Source organism: Pyxicephalus adspersus, chromosome 9, assembly GCF_032062135.1.
Source record: "Pyxicephalus adspersus chromosome 9, UCB_Pads_2.0, whole genome shotgun sequence".
NCBI lineage: Eukaryota > Metazoa > Chordata > Amphibia > Anura > Pyxicephalidae > Pyxicephalus > Pyxicephalus adspersus.
In genome coordinates, this window is record NC_092866.1 from 38,934,078 (window position 1) to 38,960,230 (window position 26,153).

The 26,153-nt window shown below is 37.6% G+C and overlaps 1 protein-coding gene across 1 annotated transcript in view; it reads right to left on the minus strand.

The window, feature by feature from the left end:
* Positions 1-238: 238 nt before the first annotated feature.
* AHNAK (AHNAK nucleoprotein) overlaps positions 239-26,153 on the minus strand; it is a 41,227-nt gene continuing 15,312 nt past the window's right edge. The window contains 6 exon segments of the mRNA XM_072421619.1: positions 239-8,845; positions 8,847-9,840; positions 9,842-11,133; positions 12,234-12,421; positions 13,500-13,650; positions 16,303-16,380. Of these exon segments, the coding sequence (XP_072277720.1) occupies positions 1,472-8,845; positions 8,847-9,840; positions 9,842-11,133; positions 12,234-12,421; positions 13,500-13,650 (9,999 nt within the window). The 5' untranslated portion in view covers positions 16,303-16,380 and the 3' untranslated portion in view covers positions 239-1,471.

Genomic DNA, 26,153 nt, shown 5'->3' on the forward strand with positions numbered 1-26,153 from the left:
GTTTTTCTCCCCCCTGGTTCTCTTTCCACAGGTGGAAGAGCAACTGCAGGGCCAAAAGCAACATGTCACTTCGGGAACAATACTGCAACCCTACCACAACCACGTGCCAACAATTTTCAAGTGGCTCCCAGTTGGCAGCACAGTTGAGCATACAGTACAATGCTGTGGTTTACTGCAAATCTGATAATAAACAAGCAACAACAACAAGTTTAATGACAAAATATAAGGAGACATAATATTTTATAAATGTTAGAAGCTTTATTTGGTTTTCAACAATCCACCATAACACATTTCTAAATGAAGTTCCTACAGATTTATGATGTTAAACTGTTTTTTTCAATCTTTATTTTTTTTAACCAGAAATAGAAGCAAATCTTGTTTATGTCCAAACAAAACAAACAAAAAAAAGACGCGGCAGTTTAGGGATGACAGTTACAGAAGAAAAGTCATATAATACAATTAAAAAGTTAAAAAGCAGCATTGAACCATCAGATGTTAAATACAGAGCTGAAATCACATGTAATACAAAAAAAGAAGATAGAAAAGGGGCAATTCAGTGTACTAATTAAAAAATGGTTTGGCTTGATTATTTTCATTTTACAGCATTTTAAATTTACAGTATAAGCTTCTAGACAAATACTAGGGAGTGGATATCGTTTTGAACACCATTCATTGACCAGTTGAAGTGGCGGGATGTTAACCAAAAAGAAAAGCCTACTCAACAAAAAACAGTTTTACCAAGCACTAAATTAGATTTTTATTACAAATGTTAATATAGATAGTATTTGCACTCAAAGGCGGTGATTTACTATAGAAGTTTAAGCTTTTTACATATAGTAATTTATCATTCTGCAAGATATAATTCACATTGGTCAAAAAATCTTTTTTTTTTTTTGTTTTGTTATTATGTGCTTGCATGTGATTGGGTATTTTGCTAGGTAAACAGCTTAAATTGCTTGAGTAAATCAACACAAAAATGTTATTGTTGCTGTCATAATCCATTTACTAAAATAATAAATTAATTTGAAAAAAAATTGTGGGTATTTTAAGCAGGGTACTGTTGGATAAAGTTTCAGGAAATTTGATTGTCTGGGGAGTATTGATTTTCCGTTATCCAACTAGTTCAATGCATTTTACAGTGTCTTTAATACAACAGGTTGCATCTATCTGTAAAGTCCCATGAAAGAATATATAGACTGTAAAAGCAAGTTAAAAAAATAGATGGAAAATGGATTTCCATGTACAAACTGTTATATGAAAATAGCAAATCTTTTATGACCAGTAGGGATAAAATGTGCAAGGAATTTAATAAACAGCTCAAAAATTTTTTTGATTTAAAAATTTTCACCTTTCTTTTATATCTCTACTCTTCACTCAGGAAGGTTAGCATTATATAAAGGCTGTAACATGTATGTACAAACACACTGATATATATAATTATATACATGCTGAGGTTGGGGATGGGGAAGATTCATTCTTTCTTTTTGGCAACTGATAGTTCTAACTTTGGCATCTGGGCACCTGCCTTAGTTGCACTCTCATTGCTTGAGGAAGAAGAAACTCTGGAGTTTCGGGAGGAATGCGATGCACCACTCCCCTGGACGTTTTCATCGTCACTTAAAGTGACCTCATAAGAACCTTTGGATTTGGACCCCAAGCCGCCAAAAGTGCCAAATTTTATCTTTGATTGCTTTCCCTTTTTTTTGCCCCCCTCGGCAGATAATGAAGTGCCAGCCTCTAATGTACCACTTGGTGAGGAGTGTGTCGATTCATCTTTCTCTTCACTCAAAGAAGATGATCTCTCTCTTGTCTTTTTGCTTGTAAACAAAGAAAACTCATATTTCGGGGACTTTTCTACTTCTAAGTTTGTGGACACCAGACCACCTTCAGCTAATCCTATACTTGCTTTTGAACTTTTAAGGTCTCCCTTTGATCCAGAAACTGAGACATCTGGAAGGCTGGTTTCTCCTTTTGCTTTAGACTTGAAGTTCAGTTTAGGCATTTTTATCTTGGATTTCTTTATTTTAACCTCACTTTCATCAATTTCTAAGTCAGCCTCACCAGACTTTTTCAAATGCACATCTGCTGAAGGAAAATCTACATCAACTCCCACCTCTCTTCCTGTCAACTCTGGTCCAGATGATGTGAATTTAGGCATCAAAAGGCGTGGGAAAGTGATTTTTACACCAGAACTTTCTAGATTTCTACCTATATCTTGAACATCCAAACCACCTTTTACTTTTGGTACAGTCAACTCACTTTGTCCAGATGAAAAGCCTTCATTTATCTTAGCATCCTTTAGAGAAAAGTCAATCCCAGGAGCTGAACCTTTCACTGCACCCGACGACTGAAAAGAAAACCCTTTCATTTCTAAGTCTTTACTTTCAATTTTGCCAGAAACACTGGAAAAACCAACATCTGGCCCAGTTAGAGAAATGTCCCCTTTTTGTATCTTATACTCATGCAGGTGTGAACCAGATATATCTACTCGAGGTAATGTAATGTGAGTATCTAAACCTTTTACATTTCTAGATGGCAAGTCAGTTATACCTGGCTTCTTCCCTCCAGTAGAAATGTCCAAATCACTTTCAACCTTTGGTCCTTTTAAATTAATATTAAAATCTGATTCAGAGACTTTTGGGGTAGAAACATCAAGTGATGGCAAGTTAATTTTACCTCCTGATCCAGAAAATCCTACTTTAGAAGTTTGCAATTCCATACTTCCTGAAGTAAGCATACCGCTTTTAACTTCTGGTCCTTTCAGATTAACATCTATCTCTGGTACAGCTGAAACACTAGGTCCTTCACTAATAATATTTATTGTACCATGGGTCATATCTACTTGAGGAGCTTTTATATCGGTGACAATTTTTGGGCCAGACAGATCAATATCTCCTTTAGATAGTGAAAAATCAATATCGGTAGTTGGCGTTTCTACTTTTGAACCGGACATATTAAAATTCGGAAATTTGAATTTTGGTTTCTTGACCTTTACATCAGGACCTTCAGTGCTAATCCCAGAAGATATAAATTCAGCCTCAGGTGTCTTAAGTCCACCACTGATGTCTAAATCTGGTGTCTTTAGTTCTGCACTGGGGCTCTGCAATGAGGTTTCTCCTTTTAGTTTTGGAGATTTGATGTCAAACTCAACATCAGGGAAAGTAATTTTTCCAAAGAGTGGCTTTCTTGTTTTAGGCGCTTTTAAACCAAGATTTGTTGAAACTGCTGCATCAGCCCCTGCAATATTTAAAACTGCATCTGGAGCATTAAGATTTATGTCATTATCTACTTCAGGTGCATTTACATCAAACCCCCCTTTTTTGCCTTTTATTTTTGGACCACTCATATGAATTTTGGGCATTTTAAATTTCCCCTTTTTTGTTTTGCCTCCAACACTAATCTCGGGCACTTCAGAATCTAGTTCTGCATCAGGAAGGTTTATGTCTACAGAGGGGGATTTTATATCTGCTTTAGGTGACTTAATACCAAAGCCAAACTTTGGTTTCTTTGCTTTGGGGAGTTTTAAATTACCTTCAGGGATTTCAATGTCCAAAGCTGGAGTTTTTACTGTGATGTCTGGAGATTCCAAGCTGACACCAGTTGTTGGCATGTCAATTCCTGGACCTTCAAATTTACCTTCTATTTTGGGGCCACTGATGTCTCCTTTAATATCAGGAGCCTTCACATTTATGTCTGGCTTCGACATGTTTGGTAAATTGACATCAGTTGATGGCATGCAAAATTTTAAGTCTTTAAGCTGTCCTTCAGGACCTTCAATGTTTATGTTTGGGCCTGTTAAATTAACCTTTCCTTTGGGAAGGGAGACATCTAAGTCTGGACCCTCCATTTTTGAACCAGAAACACCAAATTTGGGCATTTTAAATTTGGGCATTTTAAGTTTTCCTTCTGGGGCTTCGAGGTTGACATCTGGGGCCTCCAAGTCTATTCCTGAACCTTGGACATCAAGCTTTGGAGCCTTAATGTCAACATTCAGGCCCTTTATATCTCCTACTTTGGGGCCTTTCAAATTCAAATCAGTATCAGGCACCGACATTTTTGGCATGTGCACAGATGGTAACTTGAACTTGGGACCTTTTACTTTACCATCAATATCTACTTCTGGAGCCTCAAGGTCTACATCTGGGCCCTTAATGTCAACTTTTGGAATATTTCCTTTTGGTAGGCTTACATCAATGTCTGGACCTTCTATTTTTGGTCCAGAAACACCAAATTTAGGCATGTTAAATTTTGGCATTTTCAGTTTGCCTTGTGGGCCTTTCACATTGAAATCTGGACCTTCTAATTCAAGTTCTGGAGTATCAACATCCAGCTCTGAGGTCTTTATATCAACTTCAGGTCCTTTCATACCTCCTCCTATTTTAGGGCCTTTCAGATTTAGATCAATGTCAGGCATTGACATTTTTGGCATGTGCATTGAAGGTAACTTGAACTTGGGACCTTTTACTTTACCATCAATATCTACAGCTGGAGCCTCAAGGTCAACTTCTGGGCCTTTGATATCTACTTTTGGACCCTTCAAATCTCCTTCCAATTTGGGACCTTTTACATTTAGATCAAAATCAGGCATTGATACCTTAGGCAAGTTGATATTTAATGAGGGCATTTCAAATTTAGGACCTTTAAATTTGCCCTCCGGTCCCTCAATTTGTAAATCAGGATCCTGGATATCAACATTTGGCCCTGTTACATCAATGCTTCCTTTGGGAAGGCTAGCATCAATGTCTGGGGCTTCTACTTTTGGGCCAGACATTCCAAATTTGGGCATTTTAAATTTGGGCATCTTAAGCTTTCCTTCTGGGCCTTTCAGGTTGACATCTGGGGCACTGAATTCCACTCCTGGAGCTTCAATATCCAAATCTGCGGTGTTAACATCAACTTTGGGGCCTTTCAGATCACCTTCAATTTTAGAACCTTTCAAATTTAGGTCAACATCAGGCATTGATATTTTTGGCATACTAAATTTTGGCATTTTAAGTTTTCCTTTACCTTCTGGACCATCTAAAGAAACATCTGGAGTCTCCAGGTCTATATCTGATGTTTTGATATCAAGCACAGGGTCCTGTATTTCACCTTCAACCTTTGGAATAGATACATCCATATCTCCTTTGAACTTTGGTCCTTTTACATTTAATTCAACATCTGGCATAGACATTTTGGGACTTGTTATGTTTAATGAAGGCATTTTGAATTTGGGACTTTTACCTTTAGCCTCCAGAGTTGGTATTTCTACATCTGGACCGCTAACTTCAATATCAGCTTTTGGAGGTTTTATATTAGCACTGGGTGTCTGTACCTTTGGACCTGAGAAGTTAAATTTTGGCAGCCTAAATCTTGATTTTTTGCTCTTTGCCTCAGGCATATCAATGTCCGCTTCTGGCAAACTTATTCCTAATTCAGGGCCTTTAAGACTTCCTCCCTTTGATGCATCAATGTCACCTTTAACCTTACCACCCTTCAAATTAATATCTATATCTGGCATAGATACACTTGGCTTTGAAAATCCCCAAGAGGGCAATTTAAATTTGGAACCTTTAACTTTACCTTCAGGTAATTCTGCAGAGAAAGCTGGGCTGGGGACATCAAAATCAGGACCTTTAATATCTATTTTTGGTGCCTTTATATTAGTATCTAGATTTGCCTCGGGTACATCCACACTTCCTTTCAATTTGGGACTTTTTTGACTAAGGTCTACATCAGGCATAGATATGTGTGGCAAATTAACATTCAGCGATGGCATCTTAATTTTTGGACCTTTGACTTTCCCTGCTGGAAGTTCAACATCTAACTCTGGTGCTTTAATATCTACCTTTGGGCCAGACAGGTCCACATCAGCTTGTGGAAGGTTAATTTCTGGGCCCTTAATACTTCCTTCTATTTTTGGTACTGAAAGGTCTCCTCCTGCCTTTAGCTTTGGTCCTTTCAAATTAAGATCAACATCAGGCATGGAAAGTTTGGGCATATTAATATCCAGTGAAGGCATCTTTAATTTAGGACCTTTCACCTGGCCCTCAGGCCCCTCCAAATCCAGTTCAGGTGTTTTTATATCGGCTTCCACACCTTCAATTTTGGGTCCAGAAAACCCAAACTTTGGCATTTTAAATTTAGGCATTTTCAGCCTACCTTCAGGGCACTCTAGATCAACACCTGGTGTCTCTAAATCCAGTTGTGGTCCCTTTATGTCAACTTTGGTTCCCTTAATTTCTCCTTCCATCTTGGGTAAGGAAACATCTGCATCTCCTTTCCAGTTAGGGCCTTTTATATTTAAATCAAAATCAGGTAGAGATACATTTGGAAGATTTACTGTTGGCATCTTGAATTTTGGGCCTTTAACTTTTCCATCAAGATCTAAATCAGGACCCTTAAGGTCCACCTCAGGTGTCTTAGGTTTAGGCCCTTTCACTTCTCCTTCTAATTTAGGACCTTTCATACTTAAGTCAACATCTGGCATAGATACCTTAGGCATGTTAAAATTCATGGAGGGCATCTTAAATCTGGGACCTTTAATTTTTCCTTCAGGCGCCTCAATATCTAATCCCGGCCCTAAGACATCAAGATCAGCATCAATGTTGGGGCCCTCTAATTTGCCTTCCATTGTGGGGAGAGAAACATCACCCCCTTCTTTCAAGTTTGGAGCTTTAAAATTCAAATCAAAATTAGGCATAGACACATTAGGGAGATTTACTGTTGGCATTTTGAATTTTGTGCCCTTAACCTTCCCATCAACATCTACATCAGGAATTTCAAAAACCCCCTCAGGCTTTTTAACGTCAACATTAGGAACTTTGATATCGCCTTCTACTTTTGGACTTTTTATACTCAGATCAATCTCTGGCTTAGATACCTTAGGCAAATTAATGTTTACTGATGGCATTTTAAATTTAGCACCTTTAACCTTGCCTTCAGGTCCATCAATGTTCAAATCTGGACCAGACATATCAAGATCTGCTTTTGGAAGGTTAATATCTATTTTAGGGCCTTCAACATCGGGTCCTGAAAACCCAAACTTTGGCATTTTGAATTTTGGAATCGTTAGTTTTCCCTCTGGACCCTCCACATCAAGTCCTGCTGTTTCAACATTAATTTCTGGTCCTTTCATGTCCATATTTGGGCTTTTTAAATCTGCTTCTACCTTTGGGAGATCAACATCTACCCCTCCTTTCCATTTAGGGCCTTTTACATTTAGATCAAAGTCAGGCATAGTCACCTTTGGCATTTTGAATTTTGGCCCTTTCACTTTTCCATCAATGTCTACATTAGGGACATCAAGGTCAACTTCTGGTTTCTGAATATCAACTTTAGGACCTTTTAAGTCTCCTTCTAGTTTCGGACCTTTTAAATTGATATCAAATTCTGGCATTGACATTTTTGGAAAATTCACTGATGGCATTTTGAATTTTGGGCCTTTCATTTTACCATCAATATTTACATCAGGGGCTTCAAGGTCTACCTCTGGCACTTTCACATCAAGATTATTTCCTTCCACTTTGGGGCCTCCTACATTAACATCAGGGATTTCAATTTCAGCTTTGGGACCTTTTAACTCTCCTTCAAGTTTGGGACCTTTCAAACTCAGATCCAGTTCTGGCATATTAACTTTAGGCAAATTAAAATTCATTGAGGGCATTTTAAATTTAGACCCCTTCAATTTTCCCTCTGGCCCATCAATATCTATATCAGGTGCCTTAGCATCTAAATCAGGACCTTGAAGTGTAGGACCAGAAATGTCTGCACTTCCTTTAAATTTAGGACCTTTCAAATTCAAGTCAACATTTGGCATTGAAAGTTTTGGCATTTTAAATTTTCCTCCCTTTATTTTACCTTCTGGACCCTCTAATTCTAGTTCTGGAGCCTCAACATCAATATCTGGTGCTTTCATGTTGACTTCTGTTTTGGGAATGGAAACATCCATCTCTCCTTTCCATTTAGGACCTTTCAAATTTATATCAACATCAGGTATACTAACATCCAGGGAAGGCATTTTGAATTTAGGGCCCTTTATTTTGCTTTCGGAAACATCAATGTCAACATCTGGAACCTCAACATCTGCCTTAGGACCACTCAACTCAAATTCACCTTTTGGCAACGTAACATCTGAGCCATCTGCTTTGAACCCAGAAAAGCCAAATTTTGGCATATGAAATTTGGGTGCTTTTAACTTGCCTTTTCCATCTAGGTCTATATTAGGGTCAATAACATCAACTTCAGGAGTTTTTATATCGATTTCAGGACCTTCCATTTTGGGTCCCGTAATTTCTGCACTTCCTTTCCACTTTGGACCTTTCAAATTTAGGTCAACATCAGGCATGGACATTTTGGGTAAATGCATAGTAGGCATCTTAAATTTAGGTCCTTTTACTTTAGCCTCTGGACTTTCAAATTCCAGATTTGAAGGTTCAATATCAATTTCACCTGCAGGCAGGCCGATATCTATATTAGGACCTTCATTTTTTGGCTTGGAAATGCCAAACCTTGGCATTTTAAACTTTGGCATTTTAAGTTTTCCTTCTGACCCTTTAAGATTTACATCTGGGACTTCTAAATCAATATCAGGAGTCTGAACATTACCCTCTGGAACCTTTAAATCAGCTTTGGGACCTTTCAAATCTCCTTCTACTTTAGGGCCCTTCAGACTGAGATCAACATCAGGCATAGACATTTTTGGAAAATGTACCGAAGGCATTTTGAACTTGGAGCCTTTCACTTTACCATCAATATCTACATCAGTTGCCTCGATATCAACCTCTGGGCCTTTGATGTCAATTTTGGGACTTTTCAAATCTCCTTCTATCTTAGGACCTTTCAAATTTAAGTCAAAATCAGGCATTGACATTTTTGGCATGTGCATTGGGCATTTTAAATTTGCTATCTGGACCTTTTAGATCGACATCAGGGGTGTCTAATTCTAATCCTGGAGCTTCAACATCTATTTCTGGGGCTTTAAGATCAACTTTAGGGCCTTTCAAATCTCCTTCTATCTTAGGACCTTTCAAATTTAAGTCAAAATCAGGCATTGACATTTTTGTCATGTGCATTGAAGGTAACTTGAATTTGGAACCTTTTACTTTACCATCAATATCCACATCTGGAGCCTCAAGGTCTACCTCTGGGCCTTTGATGTCAACTTTTGGACCTTTCAAATCACCTTCCAATTTGGGCCCTTTCAGATTGAGATCAACATCAGGCATTGATACCTTTGGTAACCCAATATGCATTGAAGGCATTTTGAATTTGGGACCTTTTATTTTGCCCTCTGGTGCCTCAATGTCTACATTAGGAGCTTGAATCTCCACATTTGGAGCAGAAATATCAATACTTCCTTTGGGAAGGCTAGCATCAATGTCTGGACTCTCCGCTTTTGGACTAGAAACACCAAATTTGGGCATTTTAAATTTGGGCATTTTAAATTTCCCCTCTGGACCTTTTAGATCGACATCAGGAGCTTCCAATTCTAATGCTGGAGTGTCAATGTCTAGTTCTGGTGCTTTACTGTCAACTTTAGGGCCTTTCAAATCTCCTTCTATCTTAGGGCCTTTTAAATTTAAGTCAATATCAGGCATTGACATTTTTGGCATATGTACTGAAGGTAACTTGAACTTGGGACCTTTTAATTTACCATCAATATGCACATCTGGAGCCTCAAGATCTACCTCTGGGCCTTTGAGGTCAATTTTGGGACCTTTTAAATCTCCTTCCAACTTGGGTCCTTTCAAATTCAGATCAACATCAGGCATTGATACTTTTGGTAATCCTATATTCATTGAGGGCATTTGGAATTTAGGGCCTTTTATTTTGCCCTCAGGTCCTTCAATGTCTACATCAGGTGTCAATGTTTTGTTTTTTAACGTTCATATCCACATCTGAACCTTGCAAATTGGATTCTGCAATTCCAAATTTTGTCATTTTAAATTTGGGCATTGCAATATTTACCTCTGAACCTTTCAAAACCGTGCCTGACAAGTCACCCTTACATTCTTTTGGCAAGTCCAGTGATCCATGCAAACCTAACTGAGGATCGTTAATATTCACTTTGGCAAATGCAGCCTGTGAATCTGTGACACCAACTGTAGGACCTTGCAAATCTTTTTTGAATTTAAATCTGTCAATGTCAGGCATTTTGACACTAGTCTTACCCTCTGTTGTGTATGAGTAAACATAAGTTCCAGGAAGCTTAGTGCCAGTTTCCGATATCTCTTCATTTGTTTCCAGGACACCAAACTTTGGCATTTTAAATGATGGTATGTGTATCTTTCCCACAGAATCGTCCAAGTTTGATTCTGGTACTTTTACATCCACACCAGGTACAGCAACGCCTATTTTTGGTGTAGTGGCTTTTCCTTCAACTGATGGTGAAATGAGATCCAACTGTGGTTTTGCACTAACAGTCTGTTTTCCGATGTCAGTCTGTGGACCCTTGATCTTCACACTGGATGACTGAAAGTCAGTTTTAGAGGTTACTGATGTATCCTCTTTAGGCACCCTAGTATTGTCAGGACTTGTAAGGCCAAAATCTACAGAGGAGCTTCCAGCAACACTGGGGCCTTTAAACCTAACATCATGCTCAGTTTCGAATCTGGATGTTCTCATCTCAAATTTCTTTTCATAACTCTGGAACTTTGGAGAGGAAACATTTACACCAGGCAAATTAATGCTTAAGGAAGAGGTGCTTCCAGCTTGGACACTTGCATCAACTTCACTGTTGCCTCCAGGAAACTCAAACTGTCCTTTGCCCTGTTCATGATACCTCACAGTGGTACTGTGCATTTGCACAGAGTCACTTGGCAGGGAGACACTGTATTCTTTTTCTGCTTGAAAGCCTTTGCCAGACACATCAATACCAGGAATTTGGATAACAGTTTTACCCTCATCTGTCTGCACACTGGTTTTAGATATTTCAGTTATTTCATGGCGAGGGATCTTTATTTTATATTCAGGACTACTTATGTCAATCTCTTTTGAGTCCTTTGCTCCAGTCACATCAACAGTGTAAGCGGTTACTTTCCTTGTAACTGTGATGGTCCTTGTCTGAGTCTCTGGTTCCAGAGTCTCTTCTGACTTTAGACGTGGCTTGATCTTTTTTGTGTAAATCCGTCTGTATTCCTCATCATCTCCACTCTAGAAAACAATACAGTTACAAATTGTAAATGAAAAATACATGTCTAATTTTACACATGTATCACAGTAAAAGCTATGTGGGACACAATCACTGTTGATGAGTAGAACAATCCGGTTGTTTTTCCTCTTCCTACCTCATCTAAGAAATGTTTATAGATTACAATTAAGAATTAGAAATCATATTTGCTCTTACAAGGTAATATCTGTGGTTGTGCTACTGCTGGATGACCATGCAATTGCTTAACCAGAATTCTCCCCATGCACACTAAGGAAATACACATGTAGGGTACGCTAATAACACATGCTGAAATCTGAATAAATATACAATGTTTTTAGGATTTGGATATAAATTGAAAGGATTTTGATTTCAGGTACTTGCACTGCACAACTGTAGTTTTTTTTTTTTAAATCAAATTAGCATGCTCAGTGCAGCAAAACTTGATTGGTTCAGTAATTGCCATTGTGACATTATGACATAATGACATTATTTTAGCTGGAATTCAATATTATGTTTTCTTACGCAAGTGAACTAATATGTAATAGGCTGTTCTAGCCTACCAGACCCATGCACTTAGTCACTGGTCTTTCAAAATTCTTCTTAGCACGACGATCACTTCAAGTTATATATTTGTATAGCTAACTAACTATTGCTGTGATTTTCACTTTAGTCGGGGGTTAATATCAGAAATGAGGGAACCCCCCCCCACACACACACATTTTGTACAGAGGTGGTTAACGTTTTTTTGCCCTATTATGGAAATTTTAGTTCACTTCATGTCCTATAGCTATAGCAGAAGTTTCAGGGAATTCTCTTTTACACAGTTGCCACTGGTACAATTTTCCCAATTAATAGATTAGCCCTTTATTTCCGTTCCTTGTTAGGCCAATATAGATTTTACCCTAACTTGCAGTCAAGGTTACGTTGGTCAACAGGATAATGAGTGAATCTCCCTTGAGGAACATCCGCAGCAAATAAAATTTTGGTCTGAATGAAAAATGGAATTATATTTTCTTTTCATTGGACACAGTATCACACAGAGTTTTCATTTTTAAATGCCATAATTGCATTAGGAAAATGAGGAATTAAAAAGCTTGCTCACCAGAACAACATCAGGACTTTTCACACTAAAGACATCATGTGAAAATGTTGCACCAGGCAGAGGGGATCGATCACCTTTCCTTTGTAGCTTCAGACCTACTGTATGCTGCCCAACATTTGCCAGCAACTTCTGAATGTCCTCTGACGACATGTTGTCAAAATAGACTGTCGCACCCACAATCTGGTCACCTGAACATAGGAAAATGTAAATGTAAACCATTCATTCTGAAAACATTTTCCAGCTAATTGCTTTATGCCTCAATTGAAACACATGCTGGAAGTACAGTGTTAGTTTGCAGGAAAACAGCTTTAAGTTTTTAAAAACTGCTCTAATGGTGAAGAATCACTTTAGCTCATGCTTTCTACATTTAAGATCAATAGGTGGTCTAATGCATGAGCAACAAACAGTTTTACTCTGTAAACTACGATAGGACTTAAATATTTAAGCATAAATGTCTTTGTCTAAAGTATTAAGGTTTATTAAATAAAAAAATATATTTTTAAGAAAAAGAAATTTCCTACTGCACAAGATTCATATTAGCAGTAAACAACTTAAACAGTCAGGTACTAATACCATGTGTTTCCTTGTCAAGTAAGAAATCAATAAAATGTATATTGTTTTTCCATGTATTTTTTCTAATTGTGTTGAAAGCTCACAGTTTTATGTTTACTTTTGAAAGAATTCATTTTAGTCAGATAAAAATGAAATATTCAGGGCTGGATTTCTCACAAGGCCACCTAGGCCATAGATACCAGCGTTGACATATGTACTGCTATTGTAGCTGTAATATTATCATTATAAAAGTGCTTAGCATAGGGCTGTTCTGCACACAACCATCATGGCTCCCACCAATGACTTTCCACTATCACCAATTCCACCCTCCCTTATTTGACCCTTGAGCACAAACTAGCTGGTATAGTGAAAAAACCATTACAAATCAGGCCCTGGAAATATTGCAAATATTTCTGTATTTCCAGCCAGTATGTGGATCTATAGACCCTTTCACACAGGTTTTCTTTTAAAGAGCTTACTAGAACATGCAAACATTTTAGAAGGAAATTATTTTTAGAAGGGAATCATCTCTCTTCTTTCCTGCTGATTTCAGGTATTATATCAGCAAGGTGGTAACAGAGTATGGTAAGAGAGTATGGTGGTAACAAAGTATGGCCCCAAAACACCTAATACAAAGTTGCTGGCACACCACACCACTTCAGAACACTCCAGGTGAACCAGCCCTAATCCTTCTTCTGACTCCAAACCACTTACCTTCTTTAACAACTCCTGTTTTGGCAGCTGGTGAGTTTTCCACCAATTGTTTTACATACACTCCTTCCTCATTCTGGTCTAGGGTCAGACCCATAGACCCACTGCCTTGCCAGTTGGGTAGCAAAACTTCTCGAGTATCCTCCTCCTCCATCTTTGAAAACAGAATGGGAAAGGCATAGTTTTAGAACAATTAGGACACATTAATATGTATACAAGTGTCATCGTTTTGCATACGCCAAACATGTAAGCCCTGAGTCACATCAAGGACTCTTCCCTACCAACCCATTCACACAATTAATCAGCGACATGTGGGGGGAAGGTGGAATCTGCACAGGCTTTGGAGCCCTCACAAGCTATATTTTAGTACGGTCATGGCAGACGCCACGAATACTCAGGAGAGTAGACCCTCTGTGCTATCCGCACGTTTGGAGGAGCTGTGAGCGGAGGCGCAGAGTCTAAGGAACTGCCTGGTGCTCACCAGAACACCCCCCCGCAAGGAGTGATGGGTTTTGCTGCAGATGGAACCCAGGTTGTGGCCCTCAGACACACTCGTGCAGATGGTGGCTGACTGCAGAGGAAACTGGTGCATGGTACAAAATTGTCAGGCAATCTCAGAACAGGACCAGGTCAGGGCAGGCAGCAAACAAGAGTATTTAAAAACAAGCCAAAGTCAGAACCAGGTAATCAGTACACAACACAAACAAACTACAAACACAAACTGGAGCCTCAGGTAGGAAATAAACAAACCCAGGAACATAAATTTATCAAATGCGAGAAATTAGAACCTGTCTAGTCATCTTTTACCTACATTATTATTCCTCTTCAAAATGCCCAAGTTGAGGATATTTTATTAAACTTCATCAAGCAGAATATGCAGACTGCTTCCTATGTAACAATGTTTTACATGACAGCTGCCCTGTTAGATTGTGCATTTCAGATATCATAGTGATCCCATGGCACGCCATGCAGAAAATCTTGCATTAACACAACACCTGAGACACCATTCCTAATGGCTCCCCAAATGCACCCTATCAGTGCACTGCAAATTTTTCTTGCACAAGGACAGCTATTTGAAAGTGGATATAAGCTTGAAAAATGTAAATATTGTGGGTAGGCAGGTTATTTATTACAAGAGTGACTGGCGATGTCACTATTAAAAAAATGTTCACAATATTTACTATAATGTGCAATGTGTTTTGAAATGTTCCCAGCATACATTGTAGAACAAGTAAACAACCCAGTATAATCCAATTTGAAAATTGACAATGCTCAAAAATTAACCTAATACTGCAGTCAACCAGCAGAGGGAGTACCAAACACAAAAATCCTTGGCAGAAGCTACACATACTGCATGGCACAGCCACATGACCAAGCTTTTGAGATACAAAATGGAGGCTTTCAGGCTGAGTCATACCTAATTTTGAGGGTAGCAGAGGGTTTGAGTCAAGGAAACATTAGTTCTAACACTAAAATTACTTTTATTGAAATGGTATTTGCAGTTAGCTACACTGAAAGCAAAGCTTGTTATATCATGAACTTCCGATTTAGCCCCTTTTAGAAAGATCAGATGCTTAAGATATTTTTCAGTAACTTCACAAAGTATTTAAATCACCAAATTGTACATAGAACATAATATAAAATATTGTGCGACCCAGTTACATTTTAACTATATAGATTTGGTGAAAAATGCATTTGAGATCAATAAGACAAATGATAATTTAAAAAAAATCAAAATTGTCTGAATTTGATAACAATGTACAATACCTTCAAAGTATGCTTTGCTGTTGAAAAGCTAACATGATGCTTATTGTCTCAAGGGTTTTATTTTGCATTAAACTGGACCAAGTACTTTAGTGGCCTTAGGACATAATGGCGCCCAACCCATCCAATTATTTTAATGTGGTCTCCACCCTAGCTGCTCACACCAACTCACCTAGGATGAAACTCTCAAAACAAACATAATATATTCACAATATAAAGTTTGATTGTTTGCATATTTTAGGATGGAAAGGAGGCTTATTTTTTGGCATCAAGAGGCCAATACTAGTCTTAATAATATTATTAATATTATATTAATTATAATATAATACACAGCGCTGTGCATTAAATAGGGTCTTACTTTTAAAGCTCCGTTTCCAACACTTTTAAATTACATTTATAAAATGATATTGGTGTCAAGAAGTATGAAAATCCAGTATATTTTAACACAGTGGTAGCCAACCTTTTTGGTTCCGCGGACAACTAAAATCACCGGCTCCTGACTGCGCATGCACGGGGAGCCAGGTGTCAATCAAAGGGGGAGAAACCCCCCCATAGTGACATCATTGTGATGTAGCTCCGTCCACTTTCCCAGCACAGATCTAAGCCTGCGATGGGAAAGTGGGCTGGTTATGTCCAGGGACACAACACAGCCCGCCCATTTCCCCGCATCTGGGACTTGTACAGGGACGTGTTTCGGGCCTTTGGCTGGTGCATCCCCCCAGCGGGGTCCTTCTTCTGACCCTGGTCGAGGATGCACCGGCCAGAGCCGCTGACCACTGGTTGACGACCACTGATTTAACATTACTTTTCTAAAAACCCTTCAGGAAACCAATTGACCAGAGGCCATGTTAGGCTCCTCTTCAGTGTGCTGGCAAACATTTTTGTAAAGCTGTCTGCAACTTACACCTACCTAAGTAACAACTCTTACCAAAAACTAGCACCAACACATTTTTTCCCGTGATACCTTAACTTTTTCAAATGCTATACACTAAGTTACTGTGTTGTATTTGTAACTACACGAAAAAAAAAAAGGATTAATAACCTTGATTTGTTGAGTTAGTCACCTTCTATAAGACCTTGCTGGCTCGTTCTGCACGGATGTTTGCATGGGGACCTCAGACTGTTGGAAAGAAGAAATAAAGCAGTCAAATAAACTCAAGAATCTCAGGATTGGCATTGAGCTTATATTTAAATACAAGGTCATAAATTTTCATACAAGGGAATACAATGAAGTCTTCAAATATTCTGCATACATACACACAGACAGATTGAAAAGGGTGTGGGCCTTTATAAAACGTGGATATCCATAAAAGCCATGTGACATTAAACAAACCTCCCTGTGTAAATAATATACAAACATTCAGAGGCAAAGTCGCCTTCTCCCATGACTCTGGACACAGATCAACAAACCATGGGACCCATATTAACCAGACAACAGAGCTTTGTATCAAGACATCTTAAATATGCCCTCTGCTAGATCCTGAAACTAATGGATTAAAATGTCTGATGTGCACAAGCTAGTCATCAGTTTAAACGTAAAGACAAAAAGCAAACACCCGTAATGTGTATTAAAGGTGAACGTGGAACACTATACCCAATACCAAAAAACCCAAATGGCAGAACGAAGGGTATACCAAGTTAGCAACTGACTTTTGAGTTGTATGTGATGCTATACTACCCACTTCCCCCTATAGATTTTGCAGGCAGCTTGAAGTGCCTTCTACAGCTCTGCAAAGACTATATACTGTACAGTGATGCCAGTGCTACCTTTACAAAGTAAAAACTGGATGTACAAAGGTATTGATGCAAAGTGTAAAAAGTCAAAATTCCTTTCCTAAAATACATTCCTAGATTCTTCATGTTTGTTTATTTTCCTACTGCCCTGCTATTGAAGGACATTAAGTATTGCAACAGAAAGGCATTTTTGCAGCCACAATAATGGTGCTATATTGATGTTTGCCTATTGCGAATCCCATTTTTATACAACAACTAGTGAGTACTTTTTATTTTACCCACTAGCCACTGTAGAGTCATGGAGTCTGCTAACATTACTTGTAGGCATATCTTTAAGATTGTGAATTTTTACTTTGAGTTGTAAATATTTCCACTGTTTATTACCTTTGTATTAACTGCAACTGAAATAAGCCTTAACTTAGAACCCAGTTCTGCTGATTTTATAATATTGTTCCTAGATAATTTGGCTGTTCATTACAAAGGTAATAAACAGCAGGGATTTTGGATCCAATGCAGTTGTTCGGAGGTATGGTACTTGCCTTTTTTTAGTAATAATATTTTTATAATCCAACTTGTATTCTTATTAGATTCAAAAACTTCAATGCTACATCATTATCAACACACCCATTTCAGTATATAGTGCTCAGACACAATCATTTTCTGTGATGCAACTTGCAAAGCCTAGCCAAAAGAGCCATTTGGTGTACTGGGTTGGGCTGAATAAATTAAAATTAAAGCACAACGTAACATAAAACTTAACAATGTGAATTCGAATTCTAAAATATACAAGCAAAGTGGTAGATATAATATTTCTCCAGCTTTGGAGCATATGTAACAGATCATGTCTGTGTGGATCTGTGCAAGCAACAATGAATTTGTACAGTTTTGTAGTATTTAAAATACCATTAATTACAATTAGTGCTTTAAATATTGTTTATTTTTGAGTTTAGGTGAGCTCCAAGCATGTCTAACAACCAGTTAAAAATTCTGCTGCGATCATTACCCACAACAGTCTATTCTATGCAAGTTACCATTTAAACTGGTGGTTATATTCTGGCCCAAATCTGGTTGCTAAGATTTAAACACAATTCTGAGCAGCTATGCCAAGGAGATACCAATTCTAAGTCAAATTGTCATTGTATAGAACCTTAGAAGAAGAAAAATTCTGCCAAAAATGATTCCGTCAAGATTCTAAACTCTAGACTCCACATCACACCATGTTTTTACTGCTCAGGAATTACACACAGAATTAATGTAGAAACATTTTACAGAATAAAAAGGTCATCCCTTCTGATGAGGGATAGATGGGGACCCTTGTCTCCAAAGTAATTATACTGAAAGACTGCTAAATTGTCATGACCCTTAAAGCAAGCAGGTATTTTCCACACAGCTTTTTTTTTTTCTTTTTTTTTTTACATTAAACACATTTATAAAATATATTATGTGCTTATTGTAAGATCTGATATACTTGTTCTGTAGAAAACACAAATGTACTTGCTACACCTACAGCCATTAGATCTGTTTTTTTGTCCAAAGCATGTCCATACAACACCTGATGTATTGTAGCATCCACCCCAATTAATAACTGTTAATAATAACCAAGTAGTGTCTCACAATCAATTTAAATGTTTTGTAATGCTGAAAAAAATTCCCAAAACAATATTTATATAGTTTCCTTGCCAAAAAATGAACACCCTTTTTACTGCACATGCACTAACTGTTATGTTGCAGAATTTGGAAACCGTAGTAGAATCTGGAGATAATGTTAGGGACTAGGCAGCTCTTAGTCACCTATGATTTCAGTATGAGTGCAGCTAAACATTAATTTATTCAGTGTGAATAAAAAGGTGATTGTTTAACTGTACACAATACAAGATTTATGATAATATACAGTGCTTTTTAAAATAAGTAAGCTTTCTTTCCAGCCGTTTTGAGCTTCCTATTTTTGTTGCAACCGTTAATAAACTTTGTGTATGCACGGATTACAACAGCTTTTGGAATATTTTTCCAAACTTGAAGCGAAGAAAAAAAATGAAATCTGACTTCTGTGTGGACTGGCTAAGGAGGGGCTATCAAGCACATAGATGTGCAGAGAGAAGGGGGTGTGAATGGGGCGAGGGAGGGAGGAGGAAAAAAAAGTGTTTGGCAGGAACTCCACAGCAACTTAAAAAAATATGGGGTTATTAGGAAAGGAGAAGATAGAGTTTAGAAACAAAGCAAGATTGTTGTGTTCTGAGAACAGAAGCGCTTTGAGGTGTAGGAATGCAGGCAGGCCATGCACAGACACGCAAAGCAGATTGTGTGATCTAGCAGAGCTGGTTTATCTATGTATAATGCCACATATACCTCTCAGATTACACACTGAGAAGGGAAAGGACAGAATCTGCCCTAAACACGTCTACAACATCTGCAGTTGAAACACTCCTCTGCCTCATACTCCACACTCTAATAGAAGGAACATTTTTCTCAGATTAGAAATCCACATTTATATCCCCTTTCTCGGAACTAGTAATTGCCAAACCTTCAACGTTTTTTTTTTTTTAAGCCTGATGTCCAAAAATCAAATATTTGGGGGGGAAAAATAAAAAGCGGTAACTGTGACATTTTTGTTTTCTTTTTTAAAGGTTTTCTCCTTTAGCTTATCTGACTGGAAACTGGTCAGCCATAAATCCTGGGCACATAAATAATTTTTTAATATATTACAATATCCAGGTCAGTTTAACTGAACAAAGTTTAGTTTTGTATATAATGGTTTTAATTATTTTGCTTCTAGAACAGTCTTCCTCAATCACGATACCAAGGAAAAAATGTTTTATACTGCATGATATTAAAAATAAGCTGTCCTGGGTGTCTAATACCCTAAGTACATCACATTATTATCTAATAAAACTATATTATCTTATTTAAACTACCTACAACTTCTCGATTACCCATATGCACTGCAAGTTGTGAGTAAAATAATTAAAACTCAGTCTACAAAGCCTAAAGTTTATTTAGTGGGTTCTGGGTAATGTATCAATGTGAAAAAAATGACCTACCTTTAGAGGTCATTTAAAAAAGAAACACTGATGATCATGCAATCTTGCCACAATTTTCTTAATCAGATTTACCATCAGGTTAGGCTCTCGGAAGTTCAATGCATTAGTGCCATGTGAATTCTATTCCTACAAAATTGTCTGTTTATAAGCAGTATACATTTAATAAATATTGTGTTTTTACTATATTGCTAAGAAAAGTCACCTTGGAAACTTAGATTTGTTTTAAATCTGTTGTCCTTACTTGTATAGAACACCTGTACCTGCATAGAACCTGGGCTGCCATGCACAGTTCATTGATCAGCTTGGCCTAACAACCTTAGCTACGTCATCAATAAAGATAGAGAGATTAGTCAAACTTAAATTTTAAACTTCTTTTTATTCACAGGTAATGCAGTAGACAACAAAGCTAACAATCTGTTACAGCTATCTAGCCAACCACCCTTATGTTTCTGAACTTCATAGAAACTGTCCTTTAGCAGCTTACATTATGTTTACTTTTTGATAAGCTTTGGTAATTGTAAACAGAACTGCCAAATTACCCTTATCCAATTGCCCAAGAAAAACATACAAACATCATCCAGAGTGCAATACTTTAGACAAGGACCTAATTGTATTCTTCCCAAAATGCAACGGGTCATATATTAGGTGACAGAAATTCTAATTGAAAAATGCAAACACCTGTACATTCTCCACAAATTGAATTAGAGGGTTTTGGTAAATTAAGGAATATTTAAATCAGATACAGCAGCAATAGGAGAAATGGGAGGGAAAAGCAGCTAGTAGTTCTACTTTTATATGGAACCAAAAGTGGCTGCAAATATTATAACATTGCATAGATCCAAATGGTATAATATGACCGAGTCCTGGCAAGGAACACTCTAGAGACAAAAAAATAAATTTTACAAATATAAAGCTTCTTTGCTTTTTTTATGACCAATATCGTAATGTGTCCAATTCAAACTGCAATAAACATTCAAACCAAGTGTGATTAAAATACCATACATATGACTTTGCACTTTCCACTGACTAAGTTTTTAAATCATGCATAGGCAAGTAGAAAATGAGTGGCATAATAAAATGTCTGCCAAAACTAAAACGCATGATGATCCAATATATAAAATTGCCTTATGATTATCCAACAGGCTGGACAAAACATTTATATTCTACAATTAGTTCTTTGTTGTGTTTGGAGCCGACCTTCAGATCAACAAAATTTACTGCACAGTTTAAAGCTGCATACACACCTGCAATTTTTCTCGTTGGAAAGGATCTTTCACGATCCTTTCCAACGAGAAAAGACTGCACGATGCATGAACGATGCTGTACATACAGCACCGTTCATGCTCTATGGAGAGGGGAGGGGGAGAGCGACGGAGCGGCACCCTGCTGCGCGCTCTCCCCTTCCCTTTCATTAGGATCGGTCGTCGTCCATCGTCCATGGATCTGCCAGGACGGTCGTCGACGACCGACTGTACACATGGCAGATTTTCGCCCGATAATTGGCCGATACCGATTATCGGGCGAGAAAAATTTGCCGTGTGTACGCAGCTTAAGGGCCTATCAAGCTGAAGATAATTTGAGTCTCTTGACTAATACATACTACTCAGTTTTTGTAATGTACAGTGATTTGAAATATCTAAAAAAAATGGTTTGTATGCAAGCTACTTCAAACACAGCTTTTGGTTTCACAGCTGAGTGGTGGACCAAAGTAAAACTGAACAGAAATAAAGCAATATGTACATTAGAAAACCAGAGGGTTAACATTTTAAATTCAATTCTTTCTGATTTTAGGCAAATATGTAAGTGCAAATACAGACAGACTTCTTACCTAAAAGACCATGGAGATAAAACCTAAAACTTTATAAAACCTCAACATTTAAATTTCTGTATAGATTTGCTATCATTTTGGATGACCCTTATCAATATTGATGTTACAATGTTCTGCTCGGTGTAGAAGTTCCTAATCTTAATTTTTTTTTTTTATAACATTTTTTATTTTTAAACAATAACGGCAGAGTGTAGAAAAAGAAAATATGGGAATAACTTAGATCAGCAGTATTGTAAACCATAGTCTCCGTACATTAGACCAGCGGTCCCTAACCTCTTGCCCGTCTGACAGGTGGGCCACAACTGTGGCCGGCCAGAGGCACTGATCATGTCTGCCGTACACATTGCAGGCTCAGGGCGGTGGGCGGGTTCTGATATCCTATCAACTGCGATGGGAGAGTGTGCAGGTTCTGGCATCATGACGTCACTCTGAGGGGACATTTCTTCCCCTTTGAGCGACACATGGCTACCCATGCATGTGCGGCTTGGAGCATGCAAGCTCCAATAGGTTGGGGACCACTGCATTAGACCATAAACACAAAAGAGGAGGAGGGGTAAATGGGAAGGCTAGGGGAGGTATAGGTATAAACTTGATTGGATTTGTGGAACAACATAGAACAAAGTTTAAAATAATCAGATGCCCATCTGAACTTTGTCACCTGCACATTCTACTTTATTCCACAAATAAAAGGCTATGTAAATATCAAAGGGTTTGGTCTAAAGGATGTCACATGTGGAGGGCTTTAATCTAATGCTGCCAATTCCTTTTTATGATTTATTATAGAGGCTAGTCAAAAACGCTTTCACTTGCAAACAATGCAGGCATACCACCAAACTTCTGAAGAATGACAAAATGGCAAATGACACACCCATCATAACATTTTTTTAATTGTTAAATATTACATTTTTTTCTAGGGGCGTATACATCCACCAAAATTATGGAGAAAAGAGGGACAGAGTGGCTTAGTTCTGAAAGGCAGACAGTCTATCCAAATCAGAGACAGTTGGGTTTTATGCAATGCTTCTGCACAAAGACAGTATCACTTTGGTTAAAATAGATGGGATTCCCTGCCGGGACCAAACATTCTTTTTCTAGGAAAATCAAATTCCCCTTTCTTGCAATAGGTTTCAATATCAAATGATTGTATGAATGTGTATGGTCAGCCGTAGTGCCATTAACAACTGAACAGGACAAACAAGCCCAGCTAAAATACTGTCAATGCAATCTGATATGTATCCAGCACACAAGCATTTACAGTTGCTGACAAAAAGTTTGTAAAAAGTTATATCAAGCCCAAAAATCTATTCAGGAGCCTAAACCCTAGTAATATATAATCAAAGTAGCATATATACTGATATTAATCAATATATAAGTAAGCATGAAATTGAAGAAAGACATTCAAATGAATAGTAGGATAAGTAATTGTGCAAAATGTGGTTCTAGAGCAGGGGTCCCCAACCAGACCTGCAATGGGAGAGTGGGCAGGTTCTGGCATCATGACATCACTTGAGTGACACACGGCTCCAGGCCACAGTCCGTGCATTTAGTGGTCCATGAGCTCAAAAAAGGTTAGGGACCACTGTTCTAGAGCACATTGTCTGCTTCCTACTTTGATACTTACTTTCATACAGAATACACTGAATTTAATTACAGAAAATAGATAGTGCTTTTACTGTTCAAAGCATCAAATTATCATGGAACAATGCAAATCTTTGCAAAGCAATCTGGTACAAAGAAACAAAGCTATTGTTTTGTGAGACCTTATACTTTTAACAGTCAATCAAGATAAAGATTTGATTAGATAAGTAGACTGAAACATGCAACTTATTGATGTTATAGCATGAGCGGCTTGTGACTTCACCTATACTTAAGCCATGTTGGGCTTCCTTTGAGGGTGATGAAAAATTCTGACTAGAAAATGTTTTTGGGACACATCCCCCATAAACATGGAGCATAGGAGAAGGTCTAAATATGTTTCTTTTTATACCACAGGTGACATGTCAATGTGCTCTTGTAATTCTTTATTCATTTAATATCATAAGTCTCAGTTTTTACTCTACAAATTTTCCACTAGGTGGTTATGTGAGAAGGTATTTATTTATAATAGGACTAGGGTTGTTAGTGGAGTAGATTTTGTAAGAGCCTCTCTCTGAATGTCGTAGCTGAATTCCAGGTAATGTGAGAGGTGGAATACTCCATGGAATGTTTTGACGCTATTTTCATCTTTGTCACATGTGTCAGGGCAGAGGGGCAACACAGATCATGTTTCTACAAGACATTCAAGGGACATCAAGTCACACACGTCTCTGTTATTCAGGCAGTACAGCACTGTCTACAGAGAGGTTTTTGCTCTTTCTGATTTTGTCATTGAGAAATGTATAGTGCATTGAACAGTAAAGAAAAATTTAGTCCCACACAAAAAAACAAAAACAATAATCCCCCATTCTTGTTTTAGTTTTATTTTGCTTGTTTTTGGGACACAAGATCCTAAAATATGGAGGAAAAAAAACAGTCTTTCAGGCACAGCAAAAAAAAAAAAAAAAAAAACAATATTGCAGTTATCAAGCTTTATTGTATGGGCCAATAGTAATAGCTTGGAGAATGCAAAGATAAATGTATGCAATTAAGGCACCACTCCACCACATGGAGAGTTAGTTGATGGCTCTAGCATTCTACCACAAATAAAAAAATAAATAAATAAAAAATAGATTTTAGTATCAATACACTTTAATGACTTTTTGATTACTAATAACTTACACTTACTTGTATTGTATGGTGCCGTAATGACAGTTCCATTCATACACAGAGTGTAACATAGCCTGTATTTCAGTGCACAGACAGCTTGGAGAAATCAAACAAGCCTGCAAAAATGCAGTGTCTGAAAGACCTCTTAGTCATACCCAGTGGAGGATCACTCACACCCACTCCCAAACATTAATCATAGCTATACATTTCTCTTGCAGCTACTGTTTAACAGCCTGGCAAAAACTAAGCATGCATGTGCATGAGACTATACTAGTATGTATGAGGTACAGCCTTTATTTTTTTCTATACAGCACGGAAGAAATAATGAAGGCCATTCAAAAATAGCATTGTGTTGAGTTTTCACAAACTTGTAATGTCTAATAAAAAGAGAAAAGGATCAAATTATAAAGGGCTATAAATTATAAATGGTTAGTATGAGTTAAATTTTTATTTGACCTCTAATGAGTTGAGAATGTGATATGCTATCCTGAGCACAGGAAAATATGTGCAATATATAGGTTATACAGGCTGCAACTGCTCAGTGCTAGGCCCTGAAGGGGCATTTCTCACCTTGATGTTCTAAGCCAGGCAAACCACATTCCTCAGCTACTGCTAGATAAAGAAAAGTTCCAAAGATGAGAGCAGAAGCAAAAGTTTGAACCCCACCCCTTTTCACCAGGGCATATTAATGGCAGGCTAGGGCATGTACACCCAAAAAGAAAAGCTGTTCAAGCAGTTAAGAAGTTACATAAACAAGAAAACAGAGAAGCCTTAATTATACCAGTAAATATTACATACAGAATTACAGTGTCAATGTAATGACAGTGTCTAGGGATACATGGCGAACACTCCTCTTTCAAATGGTTGCAATGTCCTACAGGTTTCACAGACTATAAAATAAACAGTGTTCTGTCGATAAATCTGGGAAGGACATTTGTGATATTATATCACATATCGTGCACTGGACCTTTAGAGAAGCATGGATTTGTATTGTAATGTGAATTTGTATTGTAATGCGTCAACAGTCTAGGTTTCCTATAACCCATATAGCATGTCTTGTGTTCAACAATCTGCTACTGCATGTTTGCAGTCCCTGACACCATTCTAGTGCCATAGGAAATAAGAGGACATTTCTGTAAAATAAAGGAAATATTATCAGACAGGTGTCACAGCAACATGGACGATTGTCTGTCTATTGCTGTCCTGGTGACAATATCAAATGTTGGATTCTTTTTAGTCCCTGTGAGAATGGTTATGAATCAATGAATAGAGACAGCAGACATTGAGCACTAAAAAACCTGACAGGATACCAGTTTTATACAAAATTATTACAGTCTTAATACATTTCAGGCTGTACTTTCTGGACAAAAAAAAGTGCTGGAATTTTTTTAAGAAGCAAAACTTTAACATTTGTTTTTAATCAATCTAAACATTTATGTAAACAATGATATATATCTTTCCTAGAATATTCCTTATGATTGCTTTGAAAATGAAACATCTAAGATCATCTTACCTTGCTTAACATTAATATTTTCCCACAGCCCCTTA